The 26,801-nt window shown below is 39.4% G+C and overlaps 2 protein-coding genes across 2 annotated transcripts; both read left to right on the top strand.

Annotated features, from left to right (window-relative positions):
• The first annotated feature begins 3,620 nt into the window (after positions 1-3,620).
• Positions 3,621-12,490, top strand: vps26a (VPS26, retromer complex component A). The gene is made up of 9 exons (XM_083916774.1): positions 3,621-3,687; positions 5,067-5,216; positions 5,623-5,698; positions 6,140-6,296; positions 7,007-7,171; positions 7,279-7,385; positions 7,623-7,724; positions 8,322-8,431; positions 9,526-12,490. Exons 1-9 carry the CDS (start codon positions 3,685-3,687, stop codon positions 9,640-9,642), a joined length of 987 nt encoding a protein of 328 aa, XP_083772900.1. The 5' UTR covers positions 3,621-3,684; the 3' UTR covers positions 9,643-12,490.
• A 3,689-nt stretch (positions 12,491-16,179) lies between these two features.
• On the top strand, positions 16,180-26,798 carry supv3l1 (SUV3-like helicase). Its single transcript, XM_083914060.1, has 16 exons — positions 16,180-16,533; positions 18,849-18,926; positions 19,533-19,640; positions 19,749-19,863; positions 20,207-20,375; positions 20,605-20,716; positions 21,178-21,255; positions 21,628-21,719; positions 21,813-21,993; positions 22,321-22,414; positions 23,375-23,494; positions 23,605-23,704; positions 23,828-23,908; positions 24,716-24,892; positions 25,405-25,553; positions 25,768-26,798. The coding sequence occupies exons 1-16, from the start codon at positions 16,257-16,259 to the stop codon at positions 26,195-26,197; spliced, it is 2,361 nt and encodes a 786-aa protein (XP_083770186.1). The 5' UTR covers positions 16,180-16,256; the 3' UTR covers positions 26,198-26,798.
• The last annotated feature ends 3 nt before the right edge of the window (positions 26,799-26,801 follow it).

The following is a 26,801-nucleotide window of genomic DNA, read 5'->3' as shown; positions in this document are numbered from 1 at the left end:
ATAAACTGTATATAATAGGACACTTTCTTTTTTGAGCACGTGTGTTCTCCACTAGAGAATGACACAGGAGTGGATTTTCACTTCCGTCCAGTCCTGCTCCTGAAAAAAAATCCCTCTCCCGCCTGTTCCAGTTACAAAACAAACAAACACAATGTATTTTTTTGTTAAGAAGAAATGATCATAGGCGAGGACGATTGGATCAACTTGAAATAATTGACGTTGATGAAGAATATTCGACGTAGAGGCTTTATCCATTTTTATATTCTTTTACTTAAAAAAGTAATACCACAGTATTGAAATACTCTGTAAAAGTCCTGCATTCAACATAGTCGTAAAACAAAAGTATAAGAAATCTATTCAAGTAGCCTTCCAAAAGTGAAAGTACTCATTATGCAGAATAGTCCATTTCACAATAATATATGTTATAATACTGGGTCGAGGTCGGCTAGATTCGTCAACTTGTTCATTGCTCTGATTGGTGGTAGTCGGTCGTAGTGCTATTCAACTGTGTGCAGTGGTATTTTGAAATGCATGCGTTGGTGCCGCCTCTTTGGTTGGGAAGGTCTAATGCTCGCTGCCAGACCCTACGTCTGGATAGATGCTGGTCTGGATTTCCAGGCTACTTAATACCTGGACTGTCACAAAATAACACATAGAGTATACATCGATTTTTAAACCGAACACACGACACATTTCTTTATTAATTATTAGAAAAAAATAAATCTATTTTGATGTCGTTACTATTTTGATGGTGTCAGGGTCAATTGTAACACTGCGTTAAAATTGACCCTGCTGGCTAGAAACAATTAATCTAGGATTTGACAAAGTTATCAAATGTTGTGGCAGCCGGTGGCTGAGTGGTTGGAGCGGTTGCCCCATGTTAAGAGGCTGAAGGTCCTCGAAGCAGCGGCTGCGGGTTTGACTCCGAGCTGAGAGAGGCCATGTCTACCCTCTCTCTCACCTCATTTCCTGTCTGTCCTGTATAATAAAATGCTTGAAAACTGCCAAAATGATTATCTTGTAAAAAAAAAAAAAAAGATAACGAATGTTAGACAACATAATGGCCATTACCACTTCACAAATTTTAATTCATAGACATTTAAGGTTTTGACAGTATGAGGAAAATTCTTTTGATGAGAAAAAGTACTTTCATACCTCATAAATTACTTTTGGCAGGAAAGCTTTTAAATGTATAAGACATCTATTCTCCTTTGGCAGGAAGAGAAGGATCATCACAGAGCATGTGCATAGTGAATCCCATGGTTCTGCCTTTTTTCGGATTGGTGCAATTTGAGATGTTACAATTGCCCCTGGTCTCCCCTACCTTAACACTGTACTTAAAGGTTGAATATGTAGAATGAGCAGAACACCACCATCTAGTGTCTCAAGATCGTAGTAGTGTAGGTACTTTGGGTTTAATTGGATCAATAGTGTGACTATCAAATGAAATATTTGATAAAGAAAATTAGTAAAGAAAAATTACTAAAAATGAATAACTTTAATTTATTAAAACTTCACACAGAGAACCAACTAAATGTAGGGCCTTGACTCACGTTCAGATTATGAGATTGAGTATTCTCAATAAACTTATCGTTAATCAAGGAAATATTAGTTATCACCAATAATTATCAAAGATAATAATAATTACTCTTGTTAAACCAGAGTTCCTCGGGGCACCACCGTCATAGACGGAGTGACAACTAATATTAAAGTCTCATTAAATATATTAAACTACTAATTAAGGGTTGAACACCGATAAATGTAATAGTTTAATTAGTTGAAGGATTTAAAAGTTATTTTCTTAGTAGAGGCATTCATCTTTCTGTAATATTAAATAAACAGACATATGGTAAACACAAACATTTATTAACAAATGGATAAATGCAACAAACAAAACACAATAAACTAACTAAAGCTAACACCAAATGTGTGTGTCTGTGTGTGTGTGTGTGTGTGTGTGTGTGTGTGTGTGTGTGTGTGTGTGTGTGTGTGTGTGTGTGTGTGTGTGTGTGTGTGTGTGTGTGTGTGTGTGTGTGTGTGTGTGTGTGTGTGAGAGAGAAACAAAGAGGAGATGTGGGGGCTTGGACCCCTGCAGAGAAGGTGTGAAGGCCTGCAACCCGGAGATCTCAGTTCTCAGTTCTTATGAAAAAGTTACAATTGTATCTAGCCGTTCATAAAGTCCTATAACATGCAGTAATGCCCAGTTGGTGATTAGTTACCAGTCCATGAGATGGGAGATGTTTTGCGTTGCTTGATGCCAGTGGCTGGTTGAAGAAAGGAAGCTGGTTGAAGAGAGGTTCTTGTCTTGTTGTTGCTCTTGGGCAAAAGAGGATCGCTCTTTGTTGTGCTCAGTTGAGTTGGATAACCAGTTGGTTAACCTTTGCTGGTGATCGCCATAGGCCAGGTCCAGGGCCGAGGGGACAGCGGGCAGCTGGTCTCCTGGATCCGCAGGAGCGTGTCGAGTTGAGTGCGAAGGAAGAGAGGCCAAGAGAAAAGAGGAAGTGCAAGTTGTGTGCTATACTTTATATAGGCCCTGGTGATGTCATCGCCAGAGGTCAAGTCAGCCAATGAACAAATTGGGGGTCCCTTGGAGAATCACACCTGGGTGTGATTTGTGGGGGAGAAGTCATGGCAGGCCTTTGTTTCAGAGACAAAGGCAGCCAGGCTTTGGGCCTAGTCGTCCCTTTTGCCTGAGCAGGCCGAGGCCTTCTCATAATAAAACAGAAAGGTCACGTTAATCCAGAAATGAACAATCATCTTTGGGTGCCGGTTGCACCTAAAGTAGTAACAACAAATAATAATTAAAAGCAGTCGGGTTGCCAGGTTCGTTGCCCAGTAGCCTACAGGAGACCGGAGCCTGTTTGAACTCATCACCTCTGACAAATCACACCATAAAACAAGTATTGCAGAGGAGTTTGACTGACAGTTACCGTTTCAGCGAAGTAAACATGAAAGTTAGCTTACCGATCATGGATGAACATAGCCATCAGGGTGTGTGTTTTAATGCTGTTGAACTCCTTTATCTCAGTCCATGGAGTGAATGCTTGGCCTATATTGACTCTGTTTTTTGCCCGTCTCCAGTCACTCAGCTGCTGGGACAAATTAGCTCCATTTCACCCGTGCCAGCCTACAGTAGCTGCACCAAACAACAGACAACCATGGCAACCCGCAATACTGGAAGCTATTGGCTGGTTCAATGTAAACAGATTATTTCCTGAATGTGAATGACATCCCCTGACAGGAAGTTAACAAGGACCAAGGCTGTTGCCTAGCAATGGAATTCCATTGAAAAGGTTTATTATTTTTTATGGAAATGCAATACTTTCATTCTGTACCCCCAAAACGCCCTGTGGGTGTATTATTATTATTATTATTATTTTAAATATAGCTTTTAATGAAGTTTCTACATATTCAACCTTTAAGTAGACGTACTTGGGTTAATGTAAGATAACACTGGAAATAATTAAATAAATAAATGAGATAATCTGATTTTTCCTCCCATATTGTATATTTTTCTATGTCCATGGTATCCTGGGTCAGTCTCTGGGTCGCCCTCCCTGTCACACACACACACACAAACACATGTGACCCGGGTCACATGACGCGGAGCCTTGATTCTACCTCCTGGTTCAGACAGACGCGGAGCCGGGCTAGCTGTTAGCTTCAACTGTCTAGACGGCCGAGATGGTGAGTGTAAAAAGAAGTTGTTCGGACAAACGTCACATTAAAATGAACTCGGGGGCCTTCATTCATAAAACTCCAGGATTCACACGGAGCCCAAGTCTCTGTTGACAGCAGCTGTTTAATATTTAAACCTGACAGGAAAGCTAGCTCGAGTTAGCATCAGTACGAGGCCGTCTCTGCTTTAGCTAACGGCCCAGCAGCTGTGGTCAATGATAACGGCAACTAATAATAATAATGTTGTTAAATAATTTGCATTTCTTTCTGTTGTTTATGTTCGTTAGCTAGAGGGGCTCAGATAAACGTTAGTGTTTGCTGTATGTTGGTTACCGGGCTGTGATGTGAAACTGTACCGTGTGAATTACAGACATAACTCTTGACATTAATGGTAATGTTTAAAGGGTAGTTGATAAAGCGTATTGATTTCATTTGTTAAGGACAATTGCAAGCTGACGTTGGTGCACTGTTGCTGTGTTTCACCATTTTGTTTGCTCTTGCGTTGGTTTTGGATGTTCTGTATTATTTATGCATCCTTTTTAAGGGATGCAAATGAAGAAAAAGCATCCCACTTGTGTTCAGATAGTGACTGGTCTCTCCTGACATCTTGATGATTTGCTGCATGCTGAAGCATGTTTGTGCCAGCTCAGAGGAAGATAATGTGTGGCTGTGCAGCTGCTGATAACTGATTGAGTTAGTGTGGAAATAACAGATAGGGCGTTACTGTATGGGATTTACATGCTTCAGACTGTGATTGTGTCCTGAGCACACCCAACAGTCCCATCCATGTTCTCAAACGTATACACATGTATAAATGTTTAACTTAGCAGTTGTGTTGGTGTTTGGGCTTACTGCAGACAGCCCCTTGCCATTGTCTGTTAGCATAGTCCACAGTGATGTGTGTTATACTGTACTTTGCTTGGTCTGTTGTAGTTTTAAAGCGCATGTAAACTAGAATGTCGCCTCAGTCCTATGACAATACTATATGATGTTAGGTTGAAAACTGTGACTGACATTGTGTTTCAGTCAGTCAGATTAAGATCAATGGTGATCATAGATATCTCAGTCTTTGTTCTGAAATGTGTATTTTTTCATTTTAAGTTGTCATTTGTTCTAGACCTCTTTTGATTTGTCACCTACAGCTGAACAGATGTCAGCTGCCATTCTGCTGAAAAAGATGTGCAGTTCATGCTTTTAGGGTTAATACAGGCAATTCACTGTTTCTTCTGTCCACAGTACATCCTTATTTGAAAAAGGGTGTCGTCAATGTATTATTCTGACAAACTACCAATTAACAAGCCTTAAACAAGTTGACATTTGTATTCCTTAAACAGTATGTTTTTTTCTATTTGTAATACTGGTATCTATGCTGTACTTTGTGTTATCAGAGTTTCCTAGGAGGTTTGTTTGGGCCGGTATGTGAGATAGACGTACTGCTGAACGATGCAGAGAACAGAAAGACAGCAGAGTTGAAGACAGAAGATGGGAAAGTGGAGAAACACTACCTGTTCTACGATGGAGAGTCTGTGTCTGGCAAGGTAAACTGAGTTTACATTATTTATCAAGTGAGATGCAGAGCTCCACAGGGTTCAGAAAGACAGTCCTACACACATAAAGCACAATTTAGATTTTCTGTCTTTTTATTTATTTGTTAACAGTTCACAATCAGCAGATAATGGGCTCGGACATACCATAGTCTATTCTGGGAAACACTTTTTAACTGAGCCCAGAGGGAAATTAAGGTATTTTTGATGTGTGTGAATACTTGCTCTGACTTCACGATCAACAAATGTATCAGCGGATATATCAGCATTATCAAAAATATATCAGCATTATCAAAAATATTATATCATCCAATATATATATGTATGTATATATGTCTTTGTGACAAATCTGTTTTTTGGTTCATATGTTACTTGATCTCATCAAATATTTTCTCTCCAGGTGAATCTAAATGTGAAGCAAGGAGGAAAGCGACTGGAGCATCAGGGCATCCGCATCGAGTTTGTTGGACAGATAGGTGAGCGTGATTGAAGCGGTGCATTCATAAACTCTCTGATATCTCCCTATGCTCCTGTCTTTTGCAAGAGGAATACAGTGTATGGAGAGTTAATTGTTGTTTATGGTAATAATGACTTTACCCAACTCTTTTGTTGCTCTGACGTTAGTAGGATGATGCTTATGTATATATTCCCTTTTAACACTTATATCATCTGCAACTAGCTCCATGAAATATTAGAAATGCTCATTGAGTGCATTGCCTTATAGCTGGAAAACTGCTGGCTCTCTCTCATGTGGCTAAAAGGTTTAACAAAGCATGTGGTCGTCATGTGCAGCCTGCCGTAGTGGAGCTAAACCCTTCCAACTGTATTTGCAGGAGGAGGAGGGTGAGGAGAGCAGTGTATTGGAAGTGTTTGTAGTGTGCTTTTAACTGTCTTGAATCCATGCCGCTGTATTACAGAGCTGTTCTCTGATAAGAGCAACACCCATGAGTTTGTGGACTTGGTGAAAGAGTTGGCTCTACCTGGAGAACTCACCCAGAACAGGAGCTACGACTTTGAGTTCATGCAGGTGGAGAAGCCCTATGAGTCCTATACTGGAGCCAATGTCAGGCTAAGGTATAGTCATTATTATACAGTTGGACATACGGCAACATGCAGGATCTAATATCATATTAACCACATGTACTGTATTTATGACACCCATGTGTTTTAGTCTTACTTGATGTTTTTGATGGGTAGGGGTCTTCAACATCTACGGTAGTGTCCTTGATTAGTCTTATGACAGCAAACAGTCCCCACAAGGATCAATAAATCTAATGTATTGGTATTAGTATCTGTGCTATAAATGATTCATTATTTGTTTTTTCTTTTTCTTTTTTTATTTACAGGGAATACATTGAATAATTGATCATTTTTTGTTATTAACAAACATTCTGCTTGTTCACAAATATAACTATTCTACAAATCTTGAAGAATAGAAACCATTTGTTGTTTGTCTTTTTTGGTCATTTTTTCATACTTCATAATCAATAGGCCAATCAAAGATTTGTTAACTAATGGATAAATAAAGTATATTTTAGTTTCCGCCCTAAGTTTATCAGTAGCAGCTAAATTCTGATTACATTTCAATGAACACTCCATAAGCATGCAATGACTCGTCATAATGTAGTGAAAACACATTCAGGGTTTTTTGGGTTAGGTATGTGAAGGTGAACGAAATTGTATATGGTTGTCACAGATGGATACAGTAGGGAATTATCTTTGGATGACAGCGTGTTCAGTTTGTCTCGGTCTGACACTTGCATTGCCTTATGTTCTTCTCACAGGTATTTCCTCAGGGTGACAATAGTTCGTCGTCTGTCTGACCTAGTGAAGGAATATGAGCTGATTGTCCACCAGTTAGCCACCTACCCAGATGTCAACAACTCGATCAAGATGGAGGTCGGCATAGAAGACTGTCTGCACATTGAGTTTGAATACAATAAATCAAAGTAAGAAAAATATAGCTTTCCTGGAGATGTTTTTATTTCTTTCTAAGCGAACCACAAATCTAAACAAGTCAATTTGAGCCGCTTCTCATGATGTGTTTCTTTGTAAGATACCACCTGAAGGATGTGATTGTTGGGAAGATCTACTTCCTGCTGGTCAGGATCAAGATTCAACACATGGAGCTACAGCTCATCAAGAAGGAGATAACAGGCATAGGTAAGAATCCAGGGTAGCCACTTGTAAAATGAATCCAACAGAGATTGGACACAGGCTGGTACGTGAGAATGGACGAGTAGCATGACTCTGCGTTGTAGTGTTCTCTCCCTTTAAAATGCTGTAGTTGGTTTACTCTTTGGTAAACTGATAAGGTTCAATAAAAACAAAAACTTCTGTCAGCTCTGCTCCACTTTACCGTATTCTATCACTTAATGTAATTTCTGTCCTCGTTTTTAGGTCCCAGTACTACCACAGAGACAGAGACGGTCGCAAAGTATGAAATTATGGATGGAGCTCCAGTTAAAGGAGAGTCAATCCCCATTAGACTGTTTCTGGCAGGTAAGTCCTTCTCTTTTCTTCTTTACTCTTCTCTTATTTTCTTTTGTCTTCTTTACTCTTCTCTTGCAGTTGCAAAGAATATAGTAGACAATCAAATCAGTGTCTGTAAACACTCGGTTCGTAAACACAACATTCAAAGTTGGCTCCTCCAGCTGATAGACCTACTTTACCAAGCCAACACATACCTATCCAAAAGAAAACAGCCCAGTAAACCCCAGATTTGTTCTGGTTTGAACAAGCTTTGTCTGCTTGGCGTTTTGCATGGCTATATTTGCGTTGTTTCGGTGCGGTGTGTCTGCCATTTTAATAGCTTCCTCTTGGAATGTGTGCCTATGTCACTTCTAACCCTCACACCTTACACACTGTGGCTTGGGACTACAAATGCTGACTCTCAGAAACATCCTGAACACAGCAAAATAAAAAGAAAAGAGCAATTACAGGCAGAGGGTAGGGTCTCTGCAGATCAAGACCCCACCACACATGGCTAGTGAGCCATAAGTGATGTTTGAGAAGGTTTATCCATCCATATACTGTCTTTTAGAAAAATTAATTTTAAGGGTTGAGCGACAGCATATTACATCTTTGTTTTCCCTGTAGGATATGACCTGACACCCACCATGAGGGATGTTAACAAGAAGTTCTCTGTACGCTACTTCCTTAATCTGGTGCTGGTGGATGAAGAGGACAGAAGATACTTTAAACAACAGGTAACACGTGTGCACATACAGCAGTAGTTTTCTACATCAGTGAGACACTGCATGCAGTAGGCATTTGGATGGATTGCATCTTACCTACACAGGTGTACATTGTCTCCCTGGCTTATATCAATAATGATCTTAATATCTTTGTGTCTTGGTGCTTTACGGCAAACTTGTCTGTATATGTAAAGCCAATTACAAAGGAAATCCATTGATTGATTTATAAACAATCCTGCATCAAAGGTATCCTGTGGAGTTTTGACCACTAGTAGCGCTATGGAGCAATGTTTTTTTTTACGACTGGGCCTCCATTATTGGTATTGTGTAAGCCAGTGATTTTCAACCTTTTATGAGCCGTGGCACATTTTTTACATTTGCAAAATCCTGGGGCACACCACCAACCAAAATGACACAAAATTACACAAGGTAGCTAGCTTTGAGGGCTTCTCGTTTACCTTTGTGTTTTTTCTCAAAAAATGTGCCTGTTTCTCATTGTTTGTACGTAAGCGTACAAAATAGTCTGTCGGCTTGTTTTGAACTGAAGGGTGTTTCGTTTGGAGATGGCGTTTAAGCTTGCTTGGCACCATGGCGCTATTGGACAGCTTCTCACCATACACCAAGCACAGCGGAGTCGGTGCCGTTGCATCCCCGGTGAAAGTGAATCCAAATGAAAGATAGCTTTCGCTGTATTGCCTCGAGCTCACCGTCTTTTGTTTTTTCTTTTGCCCACCACTCATATTAGGGCCTTCATCTGTGTCATAATTTTGTCCAGGGCCCTGTTCGGCGTTTGCATTTTCCCTTCTCAAAAACTCCATCACTGTCACTTGCTTGTCTTGCTGTGATCCCAAATTGCCACTGTCACTTGACACGCAGCTGCAGCACTAACTCTAACTTTGTTTACTTAGCGTCTGAGCGAATCCAAGATGGCACGACCATAGCACTAGTCACTTCTTGGTGACGCGAGAGGTTCCATTTCTTAAAGGGACAGATGCGCCTTATAGTTTATATATGAATGAAGTTCGAAAATAGACCATTCATTGATAATTTCCCACAGCACACCTGATGATCTCCTCTCTGATCTATTCTTCTGCCTCTGTGTTTAGGAGATTGTTTTGTGGAGAAAAGCTCCAGAGAAGATCAGGAAAAGAAACTTCCATCAGCGCTACGAGTCGCCTGAGCCCCGAACCCAGCCAGTTAATGCAGAGCAGCCAGAGATATGAGGGCGATGCTATGAACTGAAAATACACACAGATACACACCAACTCTCACTGCTGAACAGCCAGAGGTGCGAGGGCTCCTTCAGAGATACCTCTGACATACCTTCAGACATCCCCATCACCACTCCACAGCTTCAGGTGTGAGCTGTCTGACCACCTCCACCCCCCACCCCAACCCCCACCGCAGGACTGAAACACACTCGCATACAGACGCACAAGCATATAATCCAAGAAGGCTGAAGGCTAAATGTCAAGGCAAGAGTGTAAATCAACCCGGCCCAAAGGAACAGTGAGGCAACCTATTTGATCTTGGCGTCTCAGACTGAAAACACACACACGTGAAGCCATACAGTCTCAGTTTGCTGAACTCATAACAAAACAGGAGCAAAGATGGAAAAGAGGAGATGGCTTCAGACAACCACCGCACTGTTTATCCCTTTGTTTTGCAACAGGAGTATCTTTTGTGTGCATATTATTGACAGCACTGATCCTGGACTTTCTCTGGTATCCTCCCTCTCACACCGCCTACAAAATGTCTAGAGTCTCGATGGGCTAGCCAGTGATTTTAAGTATTCAAGACACAGGGATCAGCCTGAATGAAGGACATGAGAAGCTAAATTATGAGTCAACACACACACACACACACACACACACACACACACACACACACACACACACACACACACACACACACACACACACACACACACACACACACACACACACACACACACACACACACACACACACACACACACACACACACACACACACACACACACACACACACACACACACACACACACATTGTTTATTCACAATGCCCTAGTTTAAGCAATCAGATGACGCCCCCGTGCTCTAGTTCATCCATCTGGCTGATAAATTGTTAAGTATGCTGCAACAGTCCAGCCTGCTTCTTCGATGCAAATGTCTCTTTAGTGCAACAAGTGTTCATCTTAACATCTCAAACGTGGAAAGCATCCACATTTCATTCCATACAAGGAATATGTTTGATTCACGATGGACGTTATTATTTCAACGTCATCTGTCATCTACAGTCACATAGAGCTGCAACTAATGATTCATTGTCGATTGTTTACCATCACTATCTACAAATGTCTTGTTTCGTGTGAACAGCATTTCAAAAATGTACATTTACATATTTAACAGAAATAGAGAGAGAAACGCAGCAGATGCTCACATTAGGGAAGCTAGAACCAGAAAATGTTTTTAAGTTTTCCTTTAAATGACTGAAACAAATTAGTTTTCATCCATCTCGTCTCATCTCATCTTCAACCGCTTATCATTAACGGGCAAATTGTTGCAGTTTTAAAAACCTCATACATTTCAACTTCACAGCTTGTTAAAGATTCTTGACCTCAGTGCACATTTCAGTCTCTTGTTAAGATGAACAGTTGATGCCATTGTCTCTGACAAGGTCTGTCTGCTTACTACAGGATTGCTTTCAAACTGACTTGGAGATTCACTCCGGGTTTTCACTAAGTTTAAATGTTTCTCTGGCATGAGACCTTTTGCTTGAACTTGAACTGTTAATTTATGACTAATCTTGAAAATAGAAACCATTTGTTGTGTGTCTTTGTTATTTGAAGGGTCCATTCACCCAAATTACAAAAAAAACATAATTTTTCCAAACCAGATATGTGGATTTTCTGAAACAAGAGGGAGTTTTCATTGCTTTGAGCACCACAAATTCAATTCCATTGACCTCCATTTTATTGGGGTGTAGGAAGAAATTGTAGAACGAGAAATCAAAACGTATACACATTAAATCTGTATGTCTAAATAGAAAATATGTTCTTACAAAATGTGTTTATTTGTAATTTGGGTGAACTGAAACATTAAGTTCCTGTGTGTCAGCAGACTCTCACGTCAGGTGATGTTTTCTTCGACATCTTAAATTCAAAGCTTAAAAAAAAGTTCAAAGTTGAGGAAGTTGTCCGGCTACATGTACCTTTAAAAATGAAATAATCAGCAGAGCGCAGATTCACTGTCAGTTTCACTTTCGTCTTGATAGATTGCAGCATTTCCTAAGTCTACTGGTTTGGTATAAGTGGGGTACCGCTGTTAAAAAATGGCCCATGTCTGCTCTTCTAAGCACTGGAAGGGATGCTGTTTCAATATACTGTAAAATCCAACAATGTTCCACTGTGACGCTCAGACCGGCAGTTTAGGTCCTGCTTTAAAGACACTCACACACACAGTTTGATGATGTTACGTGTGTAGGTTGAATTCGCCCACAAACTCTGATCTGTGTCCAGTTTTGCACTTTCCCCTCTGATGCCTAACTTTTTTTCAAAGGGCCATGGAAGATGAAACTAAACATCACTCAAGGACAACTTCACCTCAGAAATCTCCTGTGTCTATAATGAAAATTATACTGTCATTTCTGTATCACTACTTGTTCTAATTGGACTAAGTACAATATCTTGTTGCTTTTTGTCTCTTTCATGTGTAAGTCATGCTGTCATGTTATATGTTTCATATCATGAACAAACACTCACGTCTGCAGCTCAGATGTATTTGTTCCTTTGCAATCTGGTTTTCGATTGTTTGGGAACAGTATAATTTATTTGCAGGTAAAGCTTTCTTTCTGCCTGTCAGACATATTTTCTGTCTTTCTGAACACTGTACAGGTAGGGTTTGTTTGGTGAACTTTAAATACCTTCGGTAAGGTAATGAAGAAACACTTAAATGCCAAAACTCTGCCCCCATCTTATCTACTGCATGTTTATCCTTACACAATGTCTAATCATGCCGTGTGTGTGTGTGTGTATGTGTGCGTGCGTGTGTGTGTGTGTGTGTATGATGTGTATATACACCAAACCCAAATATATAGCCAAAATGAATCGTAAATAAAGCAAATTTATACAGAATATCTTTTGAACAATGCTCTTTCTTTAAATCAATATATAGTCACAGAAGTTCATTTCTTAACAGGTGCATCTCATCATGTGTTATACATATAATTTACTTATCCAGCTTGATGTCCACATAGGAAATACCCACAGTTTTACAGTCTTTCAAGTCATACACATTCATTCAATTCAATTCAATTCAATTTTATTTATAGTGTCAAATCATAACAAAAGTTATCTCAGGACACTTTACAGAGTAGGTAAAGACCACACTCTATGACTTATTTATGATTTACATAGAACCAACAATTCCTCTGTAGAGTACAGTGGCAACGAAAACCTTCCCTATAACAGGCAGGAACGTCAGACAGACCCAGCTCTGTGGAGGACGGCCATCTGTCTTGACCGGTTGGGGAGGAAGAAAAGGAGAGAGAAAGAGAGAAAAGACACACAGATGGACAGGCAGAGACAGACAGACACACTTCCAGAGATGCAAGCAAAGCCTAACAGTAACTATAATATTTATAGTAATGTGAATATGACGTATATGTTAAGGCAGTTAATACAACAGAATAGTAGAAACAAGCACAGCTAAGGTGACAGAATATGAAAATGATAATAATTATGGTGGCAAACACGATCAATGATGAGTAGTGGCAATAGCAGCTACGATACAGCTACAAATTTTATAGTTTATTAAACTAGTGATAGTATATATGAGTAACAGTGACAATAGCAGCAGGAAGCGTCATGTAGGACCACGGCAGCAAGCACCACCACGATCAGCAGAGACCTGCGAGACGACAAAGCACAAACAACTCCGGGGAAGAAGCTGAATCAGTAACATGCATTGATGGGACATGAATGATTCAGACAGAGAGGAGAGAAGCTCAGAGTATCAGGAAAAGTATTATCCCCCGGCAGACTAGGCCTATAGCAGCATCATTAAGCAGAATAAAGTCTTATCGTAAGCCCTAGCTGTAAGCTTTATCAAAAAGGAAAGTTTTAAGTTTACTTTTAAATAAGGGGACAGTGTCTGCCTCCCGAATTCATCAAAATCATTTATATTTTTCTTGCTCTGTCTTTTCTCAATATCTTTAAGATGGTCACCTGGGGAAAGTGTATGGGAGGCTTCAGAGACTTTAATAGCGAGACTCCAGAAATATTATCAGGTATTTCTTTAAATACTACATCTGATGGAACGCTGCACACAGTACATGGCAGCCACCGCTCAAACTTTGATAAGTAGTCCTGGTAGTCTACGGAGGTGGTGTAGTGGTGAATTTGGGTTTATGATGTCAGCATCCTATTGGCCACAGGCATGCTAATAGAGAAATGAAATGGCTAAATTGAGAAAAAAATGCTTCAACATTTGTACTGAATCGAAATAAAATGAAGGATGTGGAAGAGACACTAATTTCCATCCTGGATTTTTATCAACTAACCTAATTTACCAACAAAAATAGGCTCACAAAGTTTTTTTTAAACTTTGTCATTTGTACGTTAACACAGGATCAAAGGTAAAATAAGATGTATTGGATGAAAGAACAGGTAAGCTCAGCTCAACTTACAAGATGTAAGATAAGAGGATGACAAACACAATGCAAAAGATTGCAATTCAATTCAGTTTTATTTACAGTGTCAAATCATAAATGTTATCTCAGGACACTTTACAGAGTAGGTAAAGACCACAGTATATGACTTATTTATGATAAGTACATGGTGGCAACGAAAACCTTCCCTTTAACAGGCAGGAACGTTGGACAGACCCAGCTCTGTGGAGGACGGACATCTGTCTGCACCGGTTGGGGAGGAAGAAAAGGAGAGAGAAAAGATGGACAGAGAGAGACACTTCCAGAGACGCAAGCAACCACAAAAGTAGCAGTAACTATAATAATATCTATAGTAATTGACTTACATGTTATGGCAGTTGATATAGTGGAATAGTAGAAACACACAGAGCTAAGGTGACAGAATATGAAAATGATGATAATTATCATGGTAAATATCAGTGATGGGTAGTGGTAAGAACAGCTGTGATACAATGATATATATGACCGATTATGTTTTTATGGCTTTAAATGTCATAATTTATAAAACTGAATATAATGATAGTATATATGAGTAATAGAGTTATAATAGCAGCAGGAAGCGTCATGCAGGACCACGGCAGCAGGCACCACCACGATCAGCAGAGACCTGCGAGACGACAAAGCACAAACAACTCCAGGGAAGAAGTTGAATTAATAACATGCATTGATGAGACATGAATGATACAGACAGAGAGGAGAGAAGCTCAGAGTATCAGGAAAAGGATTATCCCCCGGCAGACTAGGCCTATAGCAGCATAATTAAGCAGAACAAATATCATTATATCATAATAAACATATTAAAATGAGGATTGTGTATTCAACAGTATTGCACAAATGTAGTGAGAAGAATAAATTGGATACAAGAGAATAGAGTGAGAGAAACTGTAACACTATTGCAACATAAACAAGTAATAAAAAGTAGTTTCTGAAGAGTTACGTTAAGTGATTGCATGGCACTGAAAACCGTCAAAGATCGTTTCACTAAAAGGCAAGTTTTCTTTCAGATGAGGTGGCATCTTCACGTGTGTCGCATACACGATCTTCGGGTTCAGCTCCTACAGGAGTCCTTTTTTTGCCTGTTTAGATTTATCTTTATTTGCTTTAATACATCATGCCTGTATAAAAATATGCACACATAAATATACACCTATGCTATATACTCATACACTGTTAAAAAATTAATTTAAAAATGAAAAAGAAAATAATAAATATAAATATATTTTCTGTCATGAATTTAGTTGACAAATGTTGACTCATTTAAGTGAGTAGCTCTCATTTATGGAGGACTTAACATGACTTAAGTCTCAATAAATAAATAAATAAATACAGGAATAAATAAATAAATAGGGAAATAAATAAACGTTGGTGAACCAAAAAAACAAAAACAAAATATATATATATATATATATATATATATATATATATATATATATATATAAATGTTAAGCCTTTTTTTTGACCTTTTATTCTATTGATTTATTTATACATTTATATATGCATTCAATCATTTATTTTGTATTTATTCATTCATTTATTTAGGCTTGCTAAAAAAAATTAAAACTTCTTAAAACTAATTTTTATAGCCTTGCCTTCTTTTGATGTCATCTTTTTATTGTCTTTTATTGTCTTTTTATCTTCCTTTACAAGCACCTTAAGCTAATAATAATTTCCTTTGTCCATTAATGATGCCCCTTTTTTCCATACTATGATGTGTAAATGTGGTTATGCTGTACCTTACTGGATTTACCTATTATTATTACTATTATTATTTGTTTTGTTTAAACTGTATACGTGTGTGTGTGTGTGTGTGTGTGTGTGTGTGTGTGTGTGTGTGTTTGTATTTAGATTCGCTTTGTCAAATAAATTTGTAAACTGCTGTTTTAAAGGTGCCATACAATTAAAGTTGTTATTATTATTATTGAGACTTTAGTCATGTTTAGTCCCCCATACTCGTTGAGTGTTTAATATCAACACAGGCACATGTGCGGGCAGCTACAGAGCGACTGGTCCTGCCCCACGTTGCGTTAGCAGGAAGAGACCAGTGTTGACCGTCCTCTGGTGGAGTTGTCCGGTGTGTTGCCCGCACATTTAGGCCTTCTGAAAGGCATGGAGCTTGTTCTGACAACGGGGGTGTAAGTGAGTTGCAGGGATGTCAGTAAACCGGTGCATGTACTTGTTTTCTCGGCTCCAGCGCCACATTAGCACCCGGACTGCCCGTGTCACCGCGGGCAGCTGTCGCGTTGCCGCTGGGTCTGGTTTTCACAGACAGCACCAGGCTGGCGCTGTGGTTTGCAGCAGGGATGTTTCATCCCACAGCTCTTCTCCCAAACCCCCGGACACCTCTCTGTTCGTCCCCGTGTCTCTGAAGGCCGACTCCTCTGCAGACGGGAGCGTGGGAGCAGAGCTGACACAACCTCTGGACAAAAGTGAGTGACTTTACCTTTCATCACTTCACAAACTCAGGTGGCTACTCATAACGTACGCTGTTCACCTTTTCTCCCTGCAGCAGTTTGAACACTGTGTGGCTTGTTTCCCCTTAGGGTTGGACATTATGTCGATATTGTGATATGAGACTAGATATTGTCTCTTTTTTCTCGGTTTTAAATTGACATAGACTTCTCTTTATTGATCCCTTTGGGGTCACTCCCGCAAGTACATTGGATTTCCAGCAGCTTACAAAACACGTGTAGAAAATAACAAGATCTAAAAAATACAGTATAAGATAGACAATAAACTCTGCGCTAAATAAATATAGAACCTAAACAATAAACGATAAACAATAACATCTTAGTTAAATATAGAAGGTAAACAACTGACAGTAAACAACTGACTCTTTGTTTAATATAGAAGGTAAACAATTGACAGTATACATCTGACTCTTTGTTAAATATAGAAGGTAAACAACTGACAGTAAACAACTGACTCTTTGTTAAATATAGAAGGTAAACAACTGACAGTAAACAACTGACTCTTTGTTAAATATAGAAGGTAAACAATTGACAGTAAACAACTGACTCTTTGTTAAATATAGAAGGTAAACAATTGACAGTAAACAACTGACTCTTTGTTAAATATAGAAGGTAAACAATTGACAGTAAACAACTGACTCTTTGTTAAATATAGAAGGTAAACAACTGACAGTAAACAACTGACTCTTTGTTAAATATAGAAGGTAAACAACTGACAGTAAACAACTGACTCTTTGTTTAATATAGAAGGTAAACAATTGACAGTATACAACTGACTCTTTGTTAAATATAGAAGGTAAACAACTGACAGTAAACAACTGACTCTTTGTTTAATATAGAAGGTAAACAATTGACAGTATACATCTGACTCTTTGTTAAATATAGAAGGTAAACAACTGACAGTAAACAACTGACTCTTTGTTAAATATAGAAGGTAAACAACTGACAGTAAACAACTGACTCTTTGTTAAATATAGAAGGTAAACAATTGACAGTAAACAACTGACTCTTTGTTAAATATAGAAGGTAAACAATTGACAGTAAACAACTGACTCTTTGTTAAATATAGAAGGTAAACAATTGACAGTAAACAACTGACTCTTTGTTAAATATAGAAGGTAAACAACTGACAGTAAACAACTGACTCTTTGTTAAATATAGAAGGTAAACAACTGACAGTAAACAACTGACTCTTTGTTTAATATAGAAGGTAAACAATTGACAGTATACAACTGACTCTTTGTTAAATATAGAAGGTAAACAACTGACAGTAAACAACTGACTCTTTGTTAAATATAGAAGGTAAACAACTGACAGTAAACAACTGACTCTTTGTTAAATATAGAAGGTAAACAATTGACAGTAAACAACTGACTCTTTGTTAAATATAGAAGGTAAACAACTGACAGTAAACAACTGACTCTTTGTTAAATATAGAAGGTAAACAATTGACAGTAAACAACTGACTCTTTGTTTAATATAGAAGGTAAACAACTGACAGTAAACAACTGACTCTTTGTTAAATATAGAAGGTAAACAATTGACAGTAAACAACTGACTCTTTTTTAAATATAGAAGGTAAACAACTGACAGTAAACAACTGACTCTTTGTTAAATATAGAAGGTAAACAACTGACAGTTAACAAATGACTCTTTGTTAAATATAGAAGGTAAACAATTGACAGTAAACAACTGACTCTTTGTTAAATATAGAAGGTAAACAACTGACAGTAAACAACTGACTCTTTGTTAAATATAGAAGGTAAACAACTGACAGTAAACAACTGACTCTTAGTTAAATACAGACAGTAAACAATAGACTCTTAGTTAAATACAGACAGTAAACAATAGACTCTTAGTTAAATATAGAAGGTGATCAATAGACAGTAAACTCTGAATTAACTAATATATAACGAATAACTGATATATAAAAAGTACAGCTACGAATACAAGTAAAATAAAATTCACAGAAATTAAATTATTGCCCTTTGGTGGTGAACAAGTTGTTGCAAAGAAAGAAAAGTGTCCAGGTATGTTTGAGTAGATTATTTTACAGTGAGTGAGTGGCTCCCACTCTTCTCTTCTGTCCTCTTTACCCTATTTCCTCCTCCCCCCGAGTGAGGAGTTGTTGGAGAGTGCAATGCAAATGCTGCATTACAGTAAAGTAATTATCTGAACTCACCAAACTGACATTTGACAGATATTTGTGTTTCTCTATATCACCAAGCCCTGATAGACGTCAAAGTAATGTTCTGTGTGCTGCTCTGATTCAGGTGAACTGCTGAAAGTGCTGAACCGCTTTTATAAGAAGAAGGAGATGCAGAAGGTGGCAGCTGACCAGGGCCTGGATGGTGAGGAATCTGTTCACACCTGTTCACAGATAGACTTTTTTTTCAAATTTTTGTTGCCAATGTGAATGTTATTGATAAAACTTATTTTAAAGTGTCCGTGAGCAAGACACTAAACCCCAAATAGCTTCCAGTGTAAGCACCTTTTGCATGTTAGCTTGCTGTGATGTGTGGATGGTTGAATTGGAGGCTAATTGTAAAGGGTTTTCAGACTAAGACAATGGATTTCAGCAGCTTGCATACTGGAACCGTACAAAAACACAGTAAACACAATAAAAACATAGGGAATAAGTTATCAAGGTAAATAAATAGAAATGAATGTCAATATAATGATTTTCATTGCTAGTGAATTGTTGTAATAGTGGTGCACAAGACAAATAAAGAGTTTCTATAAAAACATAATGTCGGTCACACATTTGAGCCAATCATCATCGTGCACCGAGGTTCTGCTGTCAGTGGAGAAAAGTTCTGTCTGCTGGACTTGAAAACTGCAGCTTTTGACATTTTTGACGCTGATGTGAGGATGATGATCTGACCCTGATGCTTTGTACAGTTAGCCTTATGTCTCTTTGTGGGCGTGTGTGTGCTTGCGTGTGTGTGTGCGTACAGCTCGTCTGTTCCACCAGGCCTTCATTAGCTTCAGGAAGTATATTCTGGAAATGACATCTCTCCCCGCCGATCTGCACATCATCCTTAGTGACATCTGCTCTGGAGCAGGTTTGTTGTTTTTAGGTCAACCTTATGATGAGAGTTGTGTCAAAAGATTATATTTATTGGTTAATTAAATTCAAACTTTAATTAACTTTAATTTCTGTTTTTCTCCAGGTCATGTAGATGACATCTACCCGTACTTTATGCGCCATGCCAGGCAAATCTTTCCTATGCTGGACTGTATGGATGACCTGAGAAAGATCTCAGACCTCAGAGTCCCTGCTAACTGGTGAGTATTATAGAGGAATGTTAGACCTGTGTCATCCATGTGCTGTTTATACATCTGATATTGGAGTTATCAGTCTGGTACAAAGAGTGCTTTACACCTTTACTTCCACTACTCAGGCTTTAGGTTTCAGTCACTATCTGTTTTAAATTTACTTTAGGAATTTATTTGACAGGGATGATACATATGGCATTGTTGCATTTTAGTGAAAGAGCAGACGATGCAGTGTATATAGGACTTATAGCCGTGGCTTATTTGCAGACCATGTCCCTGGTTAGGCTTTTCATGTGTAAAAACTTGCACAATGTTACACTGTGGTTCCAGTACTTGTGTGTGCATTCATCAGGTACCCCGAAGCTCGTGCCATCCAGAGGAAGGTGATTTTCCATGCCGGTCCCACTAACAGTGGTAAGACCTACAACGCCATCCAGCGCTACCTAGCAGCCAAGTCTGGAGTCTACTGTGGCCCCCTGAAACTACTGGCCCACGAGATCTTTGAGAAGAGCAACAGTGCTGTACGTATTTGTCTTCTTCTGTCATCTGTTTTGTTTCAAGCCCCAATAAAAAACAGTCTTTTGAAAGGTCTCTGGGAGTACTACGACACATGTGCAAAAAGTCTCCAGCTTGTCTTTTCTATTTCCAACCTCTCTGTCTATTTTTATGAGTTCATTTTTTCTCATCCTCCACTTCTCACTATGCTGCACTGTTGACTTTTTGTGTATTTGTGTGTTTGTGTATTTGCAGGGTGTGCCGTGTGACTTGGTTACGGGAGAGGAGAGGACCTTCATGGACTCGGATGGTCGAGCGGGTGATCATGTGGCCTGTACCATTGAGATGTGCAGTGTCACCACACCTTGTAAGTAAACATAACACATACAAACATTTCAGTCTAAAAGCATAAATTTAACAAGAAAACTCAACATTTCTCCATTGGACATGACATTTAATTGTATCAGATTGTGTCCAATAAAGTGAATGTCTGCGCTCTCTTTTTTAATCACACAAAATAAGATGAACGTAATCTTGTCTGTGTTTGAGTTGTGATTCTAATGCAATAAAGCAAATCTACTTTACTACTATACATAAATTGATGTAATAATATTTATAAACCAGTTGTTACGTTTTTTTAATGTAATATTTTAAGTAGCAGACATTTGAAGTCACTAGCACATTTACTGATAGTCTCACTGATGTCATGTAGAGATGTCGGCACTGGTGGATATTATATTTGTGTTCACTGATAAATGAGGAGGGGCTGTCACACTGAATCTTGAGCCCATGGTTTGATTTTATTTTTGTATTTCTGTTTGTCTTTAGATGAGGTGGCTGTAATCGATGAAATTCAAATGATCAGGGATTGTTCCAGAGGCTGGGCCTGGACCCGAGCGCTGCTGGGTTTGTCGCACACCCACACACACACACACACACACCCACACACACACACACACCCCACACACACACACACACACACACACACACTGCACTAATGAGCATTATCTAAACCTTTTCTTCTTTTTACCATTCATTTAATTAAGCTCACACTGTATATTTCCAACAACAACAACAACATTCATGATAATTAATCAATTAAATATTTTTTAAAGCTCTTGGTTTGTCATATTGTTACACAAACGCAACATTTCTAAGCTAAAAACCCTAATGTACATTCATTTTGCCTGGTGTCGTTATGGCTTTTGATTTTTTTATTTATTTTGAATGATGATGTTTCCATCTTCAGCAGCTGACATCTTCTTTGTATTTGTGCAGGTCTCTGTGCAGAGGAGATCCATGTGTGCGGGGAACCTGCGGCCATAGACTTTGTTAGAGAGCTGATGTACACCACTGGAGAGGAAATGGAGGTGAGGAAATAAGAAGTGCAGCAGGTAGAGAGGAGTGTTTGTTGTTATTCAGTGTTTTTTTTATCTTCAACCCTCTCTCTGTCCCTCCATTAGATCAACACCTACCAGCGTTTAACTCCATTCACTATCTTGGATCAGGCTGTGGAGTCATTAGACAACTTGAGACCAGGAGATTGCATCGTCTGCTTCAGTAAAAATGACATCTACTCCATAAGCAGACAGATTGAGGCCAGAGGACTAGAATGTGCCGTCATTTATGGGAGTTTACCTCCAGGTGAGTTTGTGAGTGGTTGTAGAAGTATCCATAGATAAATGTATGTTTGTGTGTAAGGAGAAAAAAAAATATGTCAACTTTGTTCGCGGTCCTTCTGTAGACTAAAGGTGAGCTGCAAAGATGAAGATTAAAAAAAAAAATCTACCCCTCTATGAATTTGTATTTACACCCACGAAGAGTCTGCATGTTTATTAAAGTAAAAGGTTTGAAAAAAGTACTTAAATTAAATAAGTTCTCAATGGGCTTTAATTGTTAACATGTTCATTCATCAAAGGAACCATTGTTTGAGCTTTTTGTGCGTAAATAACCTCCAGACTACGTTTACAGGCACCAAGCTGTCACAGGCCAAGAAGTTCAATGACCCTGATGACCCCTGCAAGATACTGGTTGCTACAGACGCTATTGGCATGGGCCTTAACCTGTACGTACATCCTGTTTAAATAACAACGTCCTTCCCCTTTTTTTTAAGGGCGCACTCACACTGTCCATCTGTACCATGCCCAAACAGGTTTTACGGGTAAAGTCTAGTTTGTTTGACCAGTGTGAGTGCAACCGCATCGTGCCTGCTTGCCGGCCACGGACCGCTTGGGAGAGGTGGGCTTTTGTAAAGCACGTTTGCACATGTACGAGCGTGAGTGTGCGCACATGTACGAGCATGAGACCTCTGATATCATTTTATGTGCGCCTGTTCGGACATAGAAAGAAAAAAAAGACGGACCATGCGCGGACATTTAAAACAATGGCGGCGAAAGGTTCACGTCTGTGTGATGTGGAGGTGGAGTGTTTACTGCAGATTTGGTCAGATGGAAATATTCAGAAACAGTTGGACGAGACGCACAAAAACCTCGAGGTCTATGGAAAGATTTTTAAACAAAGCGACCCGTCACGATGACGTCATCAATGCGTGTGACGTGTTACAGCGTAATGACGTATAGGCAGCAAGAAGCATTCACTCAAGGCCCAGGCAGTGTGAGTACAAACAGGCCTGGCCCGCGGGGGGAGAGAGAGGAGGGGGGACAAGTACCCTAAAGCACGGGGCACGGAACGGATGGACAGTTTGAGTGCGCCCTAAGATTGTAAAAAGGCCATTGCAATATGAATTATATATCACTAGAATAAATAATGAATGTTTTGTCAGTGCCTCGTGAAATCAAGCCTTCCCTCTGTTTTCCCCATTCTATGGAGATGCTAAATCAACCTCTGTGTTGTTTTTTTCTTCTGAAATGATCATTGGGAAACTTTAAACAGTTATTCAAACTTAAATTTCTTCTTCATCAAGCTTTTGCTACAGTGGCAGAGGAATGATCACATTTTCATTAAGAATTTGTGTAGGTTCCATCAATTCTGTTTACATTTATCCATTTATCTTCCCTTCTCTCAGGAGTATAAAACGTATCATCTTCAACAGTCTGGTAAAACCTAATGTTAACGAGAAAGGGGAGAAACACATGGAGACCATCAGCACGTCCCAAGCTTTGCAGATATCTGGCCGCGCAGGGAGGTCAGTCTCATTTTCACTTATGTCATTCCCCTGCAGGAGTTGGTAGAGAAGATGCAATTTTAGTGCCTGTCAAGTACATTTTATAGACCCATCTACTCTGTCACATCCAGGTTCTCCTCTAAGTTTAAAGAGGGAGAGGTTACCACCATGCACAGAGATGATCTGCCTATTTTGAAGGAAATACTCAGCCACTCCGTAGAACCCATACAGGTGATCATTTACACACAAGCATGCACTCTTGAGTAAACCCTGAAAAACCAAGCTTTATTGTGTATCTCATTAGTAGAATATGGTGCAAAAATGATGTTTCTGCTGTTTATCGCTCTGTCCCAGACGGCAGGTCTCCATCCTACAGCAGAGCAGATAGAGATGTTTGCTTATCATCTACCTGATGCTACATTGTCAAACCTTGTCGTGAGTAAAGCCATCTATTCATTTTCCTACCAAAGATTTTTAATTTTTTTTGTCCAATGAGTATCCTCTCTAGCAGCCAGAATTCTTTGAGGTGTTCATTGGGGATGGTCGCTGTATTGTTTTGAGAGAGACTGTTGTCCCCTTTCCTTGCTGCATGAACCTCTTCAGGCTCGTCCTTTAAGGGATACGCATCCCTTCAAAATCCAGGCCTGTGTCATGGCAATATGGCAATATTCAGATGAACGTTATCCCCAAAGCAATCTCAGTCAAAAGCAACTGGTCTTGGTTATTTGTCTAGGAAGACGTTTCATCTCTCATCCAAGAGGCTTCATCAGTTCATGTACGCAACTGACCAGGCTGGGACTGGTGTCAGTCACTAGTCAGACAAATAACCAAGTCCAGTTTTGACTGAAATTGCTTTGGGGTTAACGATGACCTGGACAAATGAGAACAGTGGAACAGAGCATCAGAGATGGGGACTTCTGCCACTGATTCAGGCAGAACACTGTTCATCTGAACACAATGCCCATATTGTCATGACACAGACCTGGATTAAAATCGGCAAAATATCTCTTTAAGTTGCACTATTTGGTTTGGGTTGTTCATGAAGAGATGTACGTGTCCAGTAAAAATGCTTAAAAAGGCCAAGAAAACATGTCTAAATTCTAAACGTTAAGAAAAATACTCGTCTATGTGAATGTTTACTCTTAAGATTATCTACTTTGGTTTATCACTTGCACACTGTAGCCTCATCTTCTCATACTGACACACTTTGTGACTACCGTGTCTCCCCGTCTCTTATTACAGGACATATTTGTCAGCCTGTCTCAGGTAGACGGTATGTATTTTGTCTGCAACATTGACGACTTCAAGTTTCTCGCTGATATGATTCAGCACATTCCACTCAACCTGAGGTCACGCTACGTCTTCTGCACGGCTCCGATCAACAAAAAACAACCTTTTGTATGCACCTCGTTTCTTAAGGTAAGCAAGAGTAGTAGGCATGAGTTTTAAGGATATAAATGCAGGGAGATGAGGGGGGACGGTTTGGTTGTTGAGCAGTAGAGGTCGACACGGGTCAAAACCCGCTCCCACAAAAAATATCCTGTCACATACAGGAGGAATCCCTTTCCCGTATTGTGTGTATTTTAGTTTTTTACAAGCCACCGGAGTAAAAAAAAGGAATAAGAGACAACAGATGTACTAGCATTGTGTTCAAAATAAATAAAACAGTGTTTGTCCATATTTGAATTGTATATATTTATATATAATAACTGATCTATTGTTATTCTGATACCCATTCAGCCCGCTCCCAACAAACAACACATTTGATCTGTAATCATAAACCATAAACTCATCAGACCCACTCAAATTTTCTGCACATTTTCTTGACATGTAGGAATTTAATTTGTTTTTACGTTGTCATTAAAGGTTTTTTACATACGGTTCTGTACTTACAGCTTTGTTGCACTGATTTGAATTTGTTGTTTCTCTAGTTCGCCCGCCAGTTCAGTCGAGACGAACCCCTGACATTTGACTGGGTCTTTCGCCATGTCAGCTGGCCTCTGTCTGCGCCCAAAAACATTAAAGACCTGGTACACTTGGAAGCTGTTCATGACGTGTTAGATCTGTACCTCTGGTTAAGGTAACATTACGATTTTACACTTCCACCTCTTCTACTTTTCATTTAAATGGGATTATCATGGGCAGTAGTTGTTTGACGTAATCATCTTGTGGTAGTGTGCGAGACATGGTGCGGTGAATTTGATTTGACCTTGATTGATGAAACAGGGATTATTATCATCGTATTTCTTCCTCCTCACACTTCTTTACAGTAAAACATATTTTTGTCTCTGTAGCTACCGTTTCATGGACATGTTTCCAGACACGGCCATGATTCGGGAAACCCAGCGGGAACTCGATGATATCATACAACAGGGTGTCCAAAATATCACCCGTCTCATCAGAGCCACTGACCCGACCATCACTGACCCACTACAGACACAGGGCAGCAGCCGTGGACAAACGGAGGGTATTAGTGGAAGTGGCAGCAGTAATTATTTGACCAGCAACAGAGGTCAAAGGGGACAAAGAGGTTCAGGGGAGATGATGGACAGCTCTCTGGCTCGGCGCCTGGTGAGAGATGGGCTGTTGACTCCTGATTTGCTCCTGCAGCTGCAGAGGGAGTGGTCTAGGGATCCAAAGCAGGAGCTCAGCAATCGGACCACACTCAATACAGAACATGACGATGTCAACAACACAAGGAAAAGAAAAAAGAAGAAGAAATGAAGAGATGGAGATTGATAACTGATACAAGCCTTAGACAATATCTGGTGATTTGTTACAAATTAATCACATTTTCCAGCCCTGGAGGGATCATGAAAAGCTTTGAGCTTGAGCCACAAACATAAAAAAACACCAAAATGTATTTGTTGAACATGAGCAGAGTTTTATTATGGTCATTTAGTTTGGACTAAGATTTACACCAGAGTAGTGGGTCATAAAATATTTTCATGTGATTCATTTACTGCGCTTAAAGCTCACATTTTCTGTCCCATTTCAGAAGGAGCATCGAATAACTCACAGAAACACCCTGGAAACTCATTTTAAGCTGTCAAATTAGCGCAACAGAACATTTTAAAGCCCTCACTTGGATTTGGAGCTAGAGGCCTACAGTTGTAACTTGAAAACTAACAAGCAACAATTTACCGCAACGTTGCAGTGGAGTGTCATTCAGTGTCGTAAATGCTGTTGTAAAAGCATTGTAACCAGGAAACATTTTAACATGCACTGTATGTGTGTATGTGGGTGTGTGTGTGTGTATGTATGTGTTATGCAGGCCTTGAATCAGTTTGCCTGGTATCCTCAAAACTAAATCCTCAGAACAGCATGA

This window comes from Echiichthys vipera (genome assembly GCF_963691815.1).
Source record: "Echiichthys vipera genome assembly, chromosome: 1".
Taxonomy (NCBI): Eukaryota; Metazoa; Chordata; class Actinopteri; order Perciformes; family Trachinidae; genus Echiichthys; species Echiichthys vipera.
The sequence above is the reverse complement of the archived record's forward strand: the minus strand, read 5'-3'. Positions and strand labels throughout refer to the sequence as shown.

Coding starts and splice junctions, on each gene's coding strand:
- vps26a (XM_083916774.1), top strand. Junction 5,217..5,622: donor GAGAGTCTGTGTCTGGCAAG/GTAAACTGAGTT, acceptor TTTTCTCTCCAG/GTGAATCTAAATGTGAAGCA. Junction 5,699..6,139: donor CGAGTTTGTTGGACAGATAG/GTGAGCGTGATT, acceptor GCTGTATTACAG/AGCTGTTCTCTGATAAGAGC.
- supv3l1 (XM_083914060.1), top strand. CDS start 16,257: ATGTCAGTAAACCGGTGCATGTACTTGTTTTCTCGGCTCCAGCGCCAC. Junction 21,256..21,627: donor CTGGACCCGAGCGCTGCTGG/GTTTGTCGCACA, acceptor GTATTTGTGCAG/GTCTCTGTGCAGAGGAGATC. Junction 25,554..25,767: donor GATCTGTACCTCTGGTTAAG/GTAACATTACGA, acceptor TTGTCTCTGTAG/CTACCGTTTCATGGACATGT.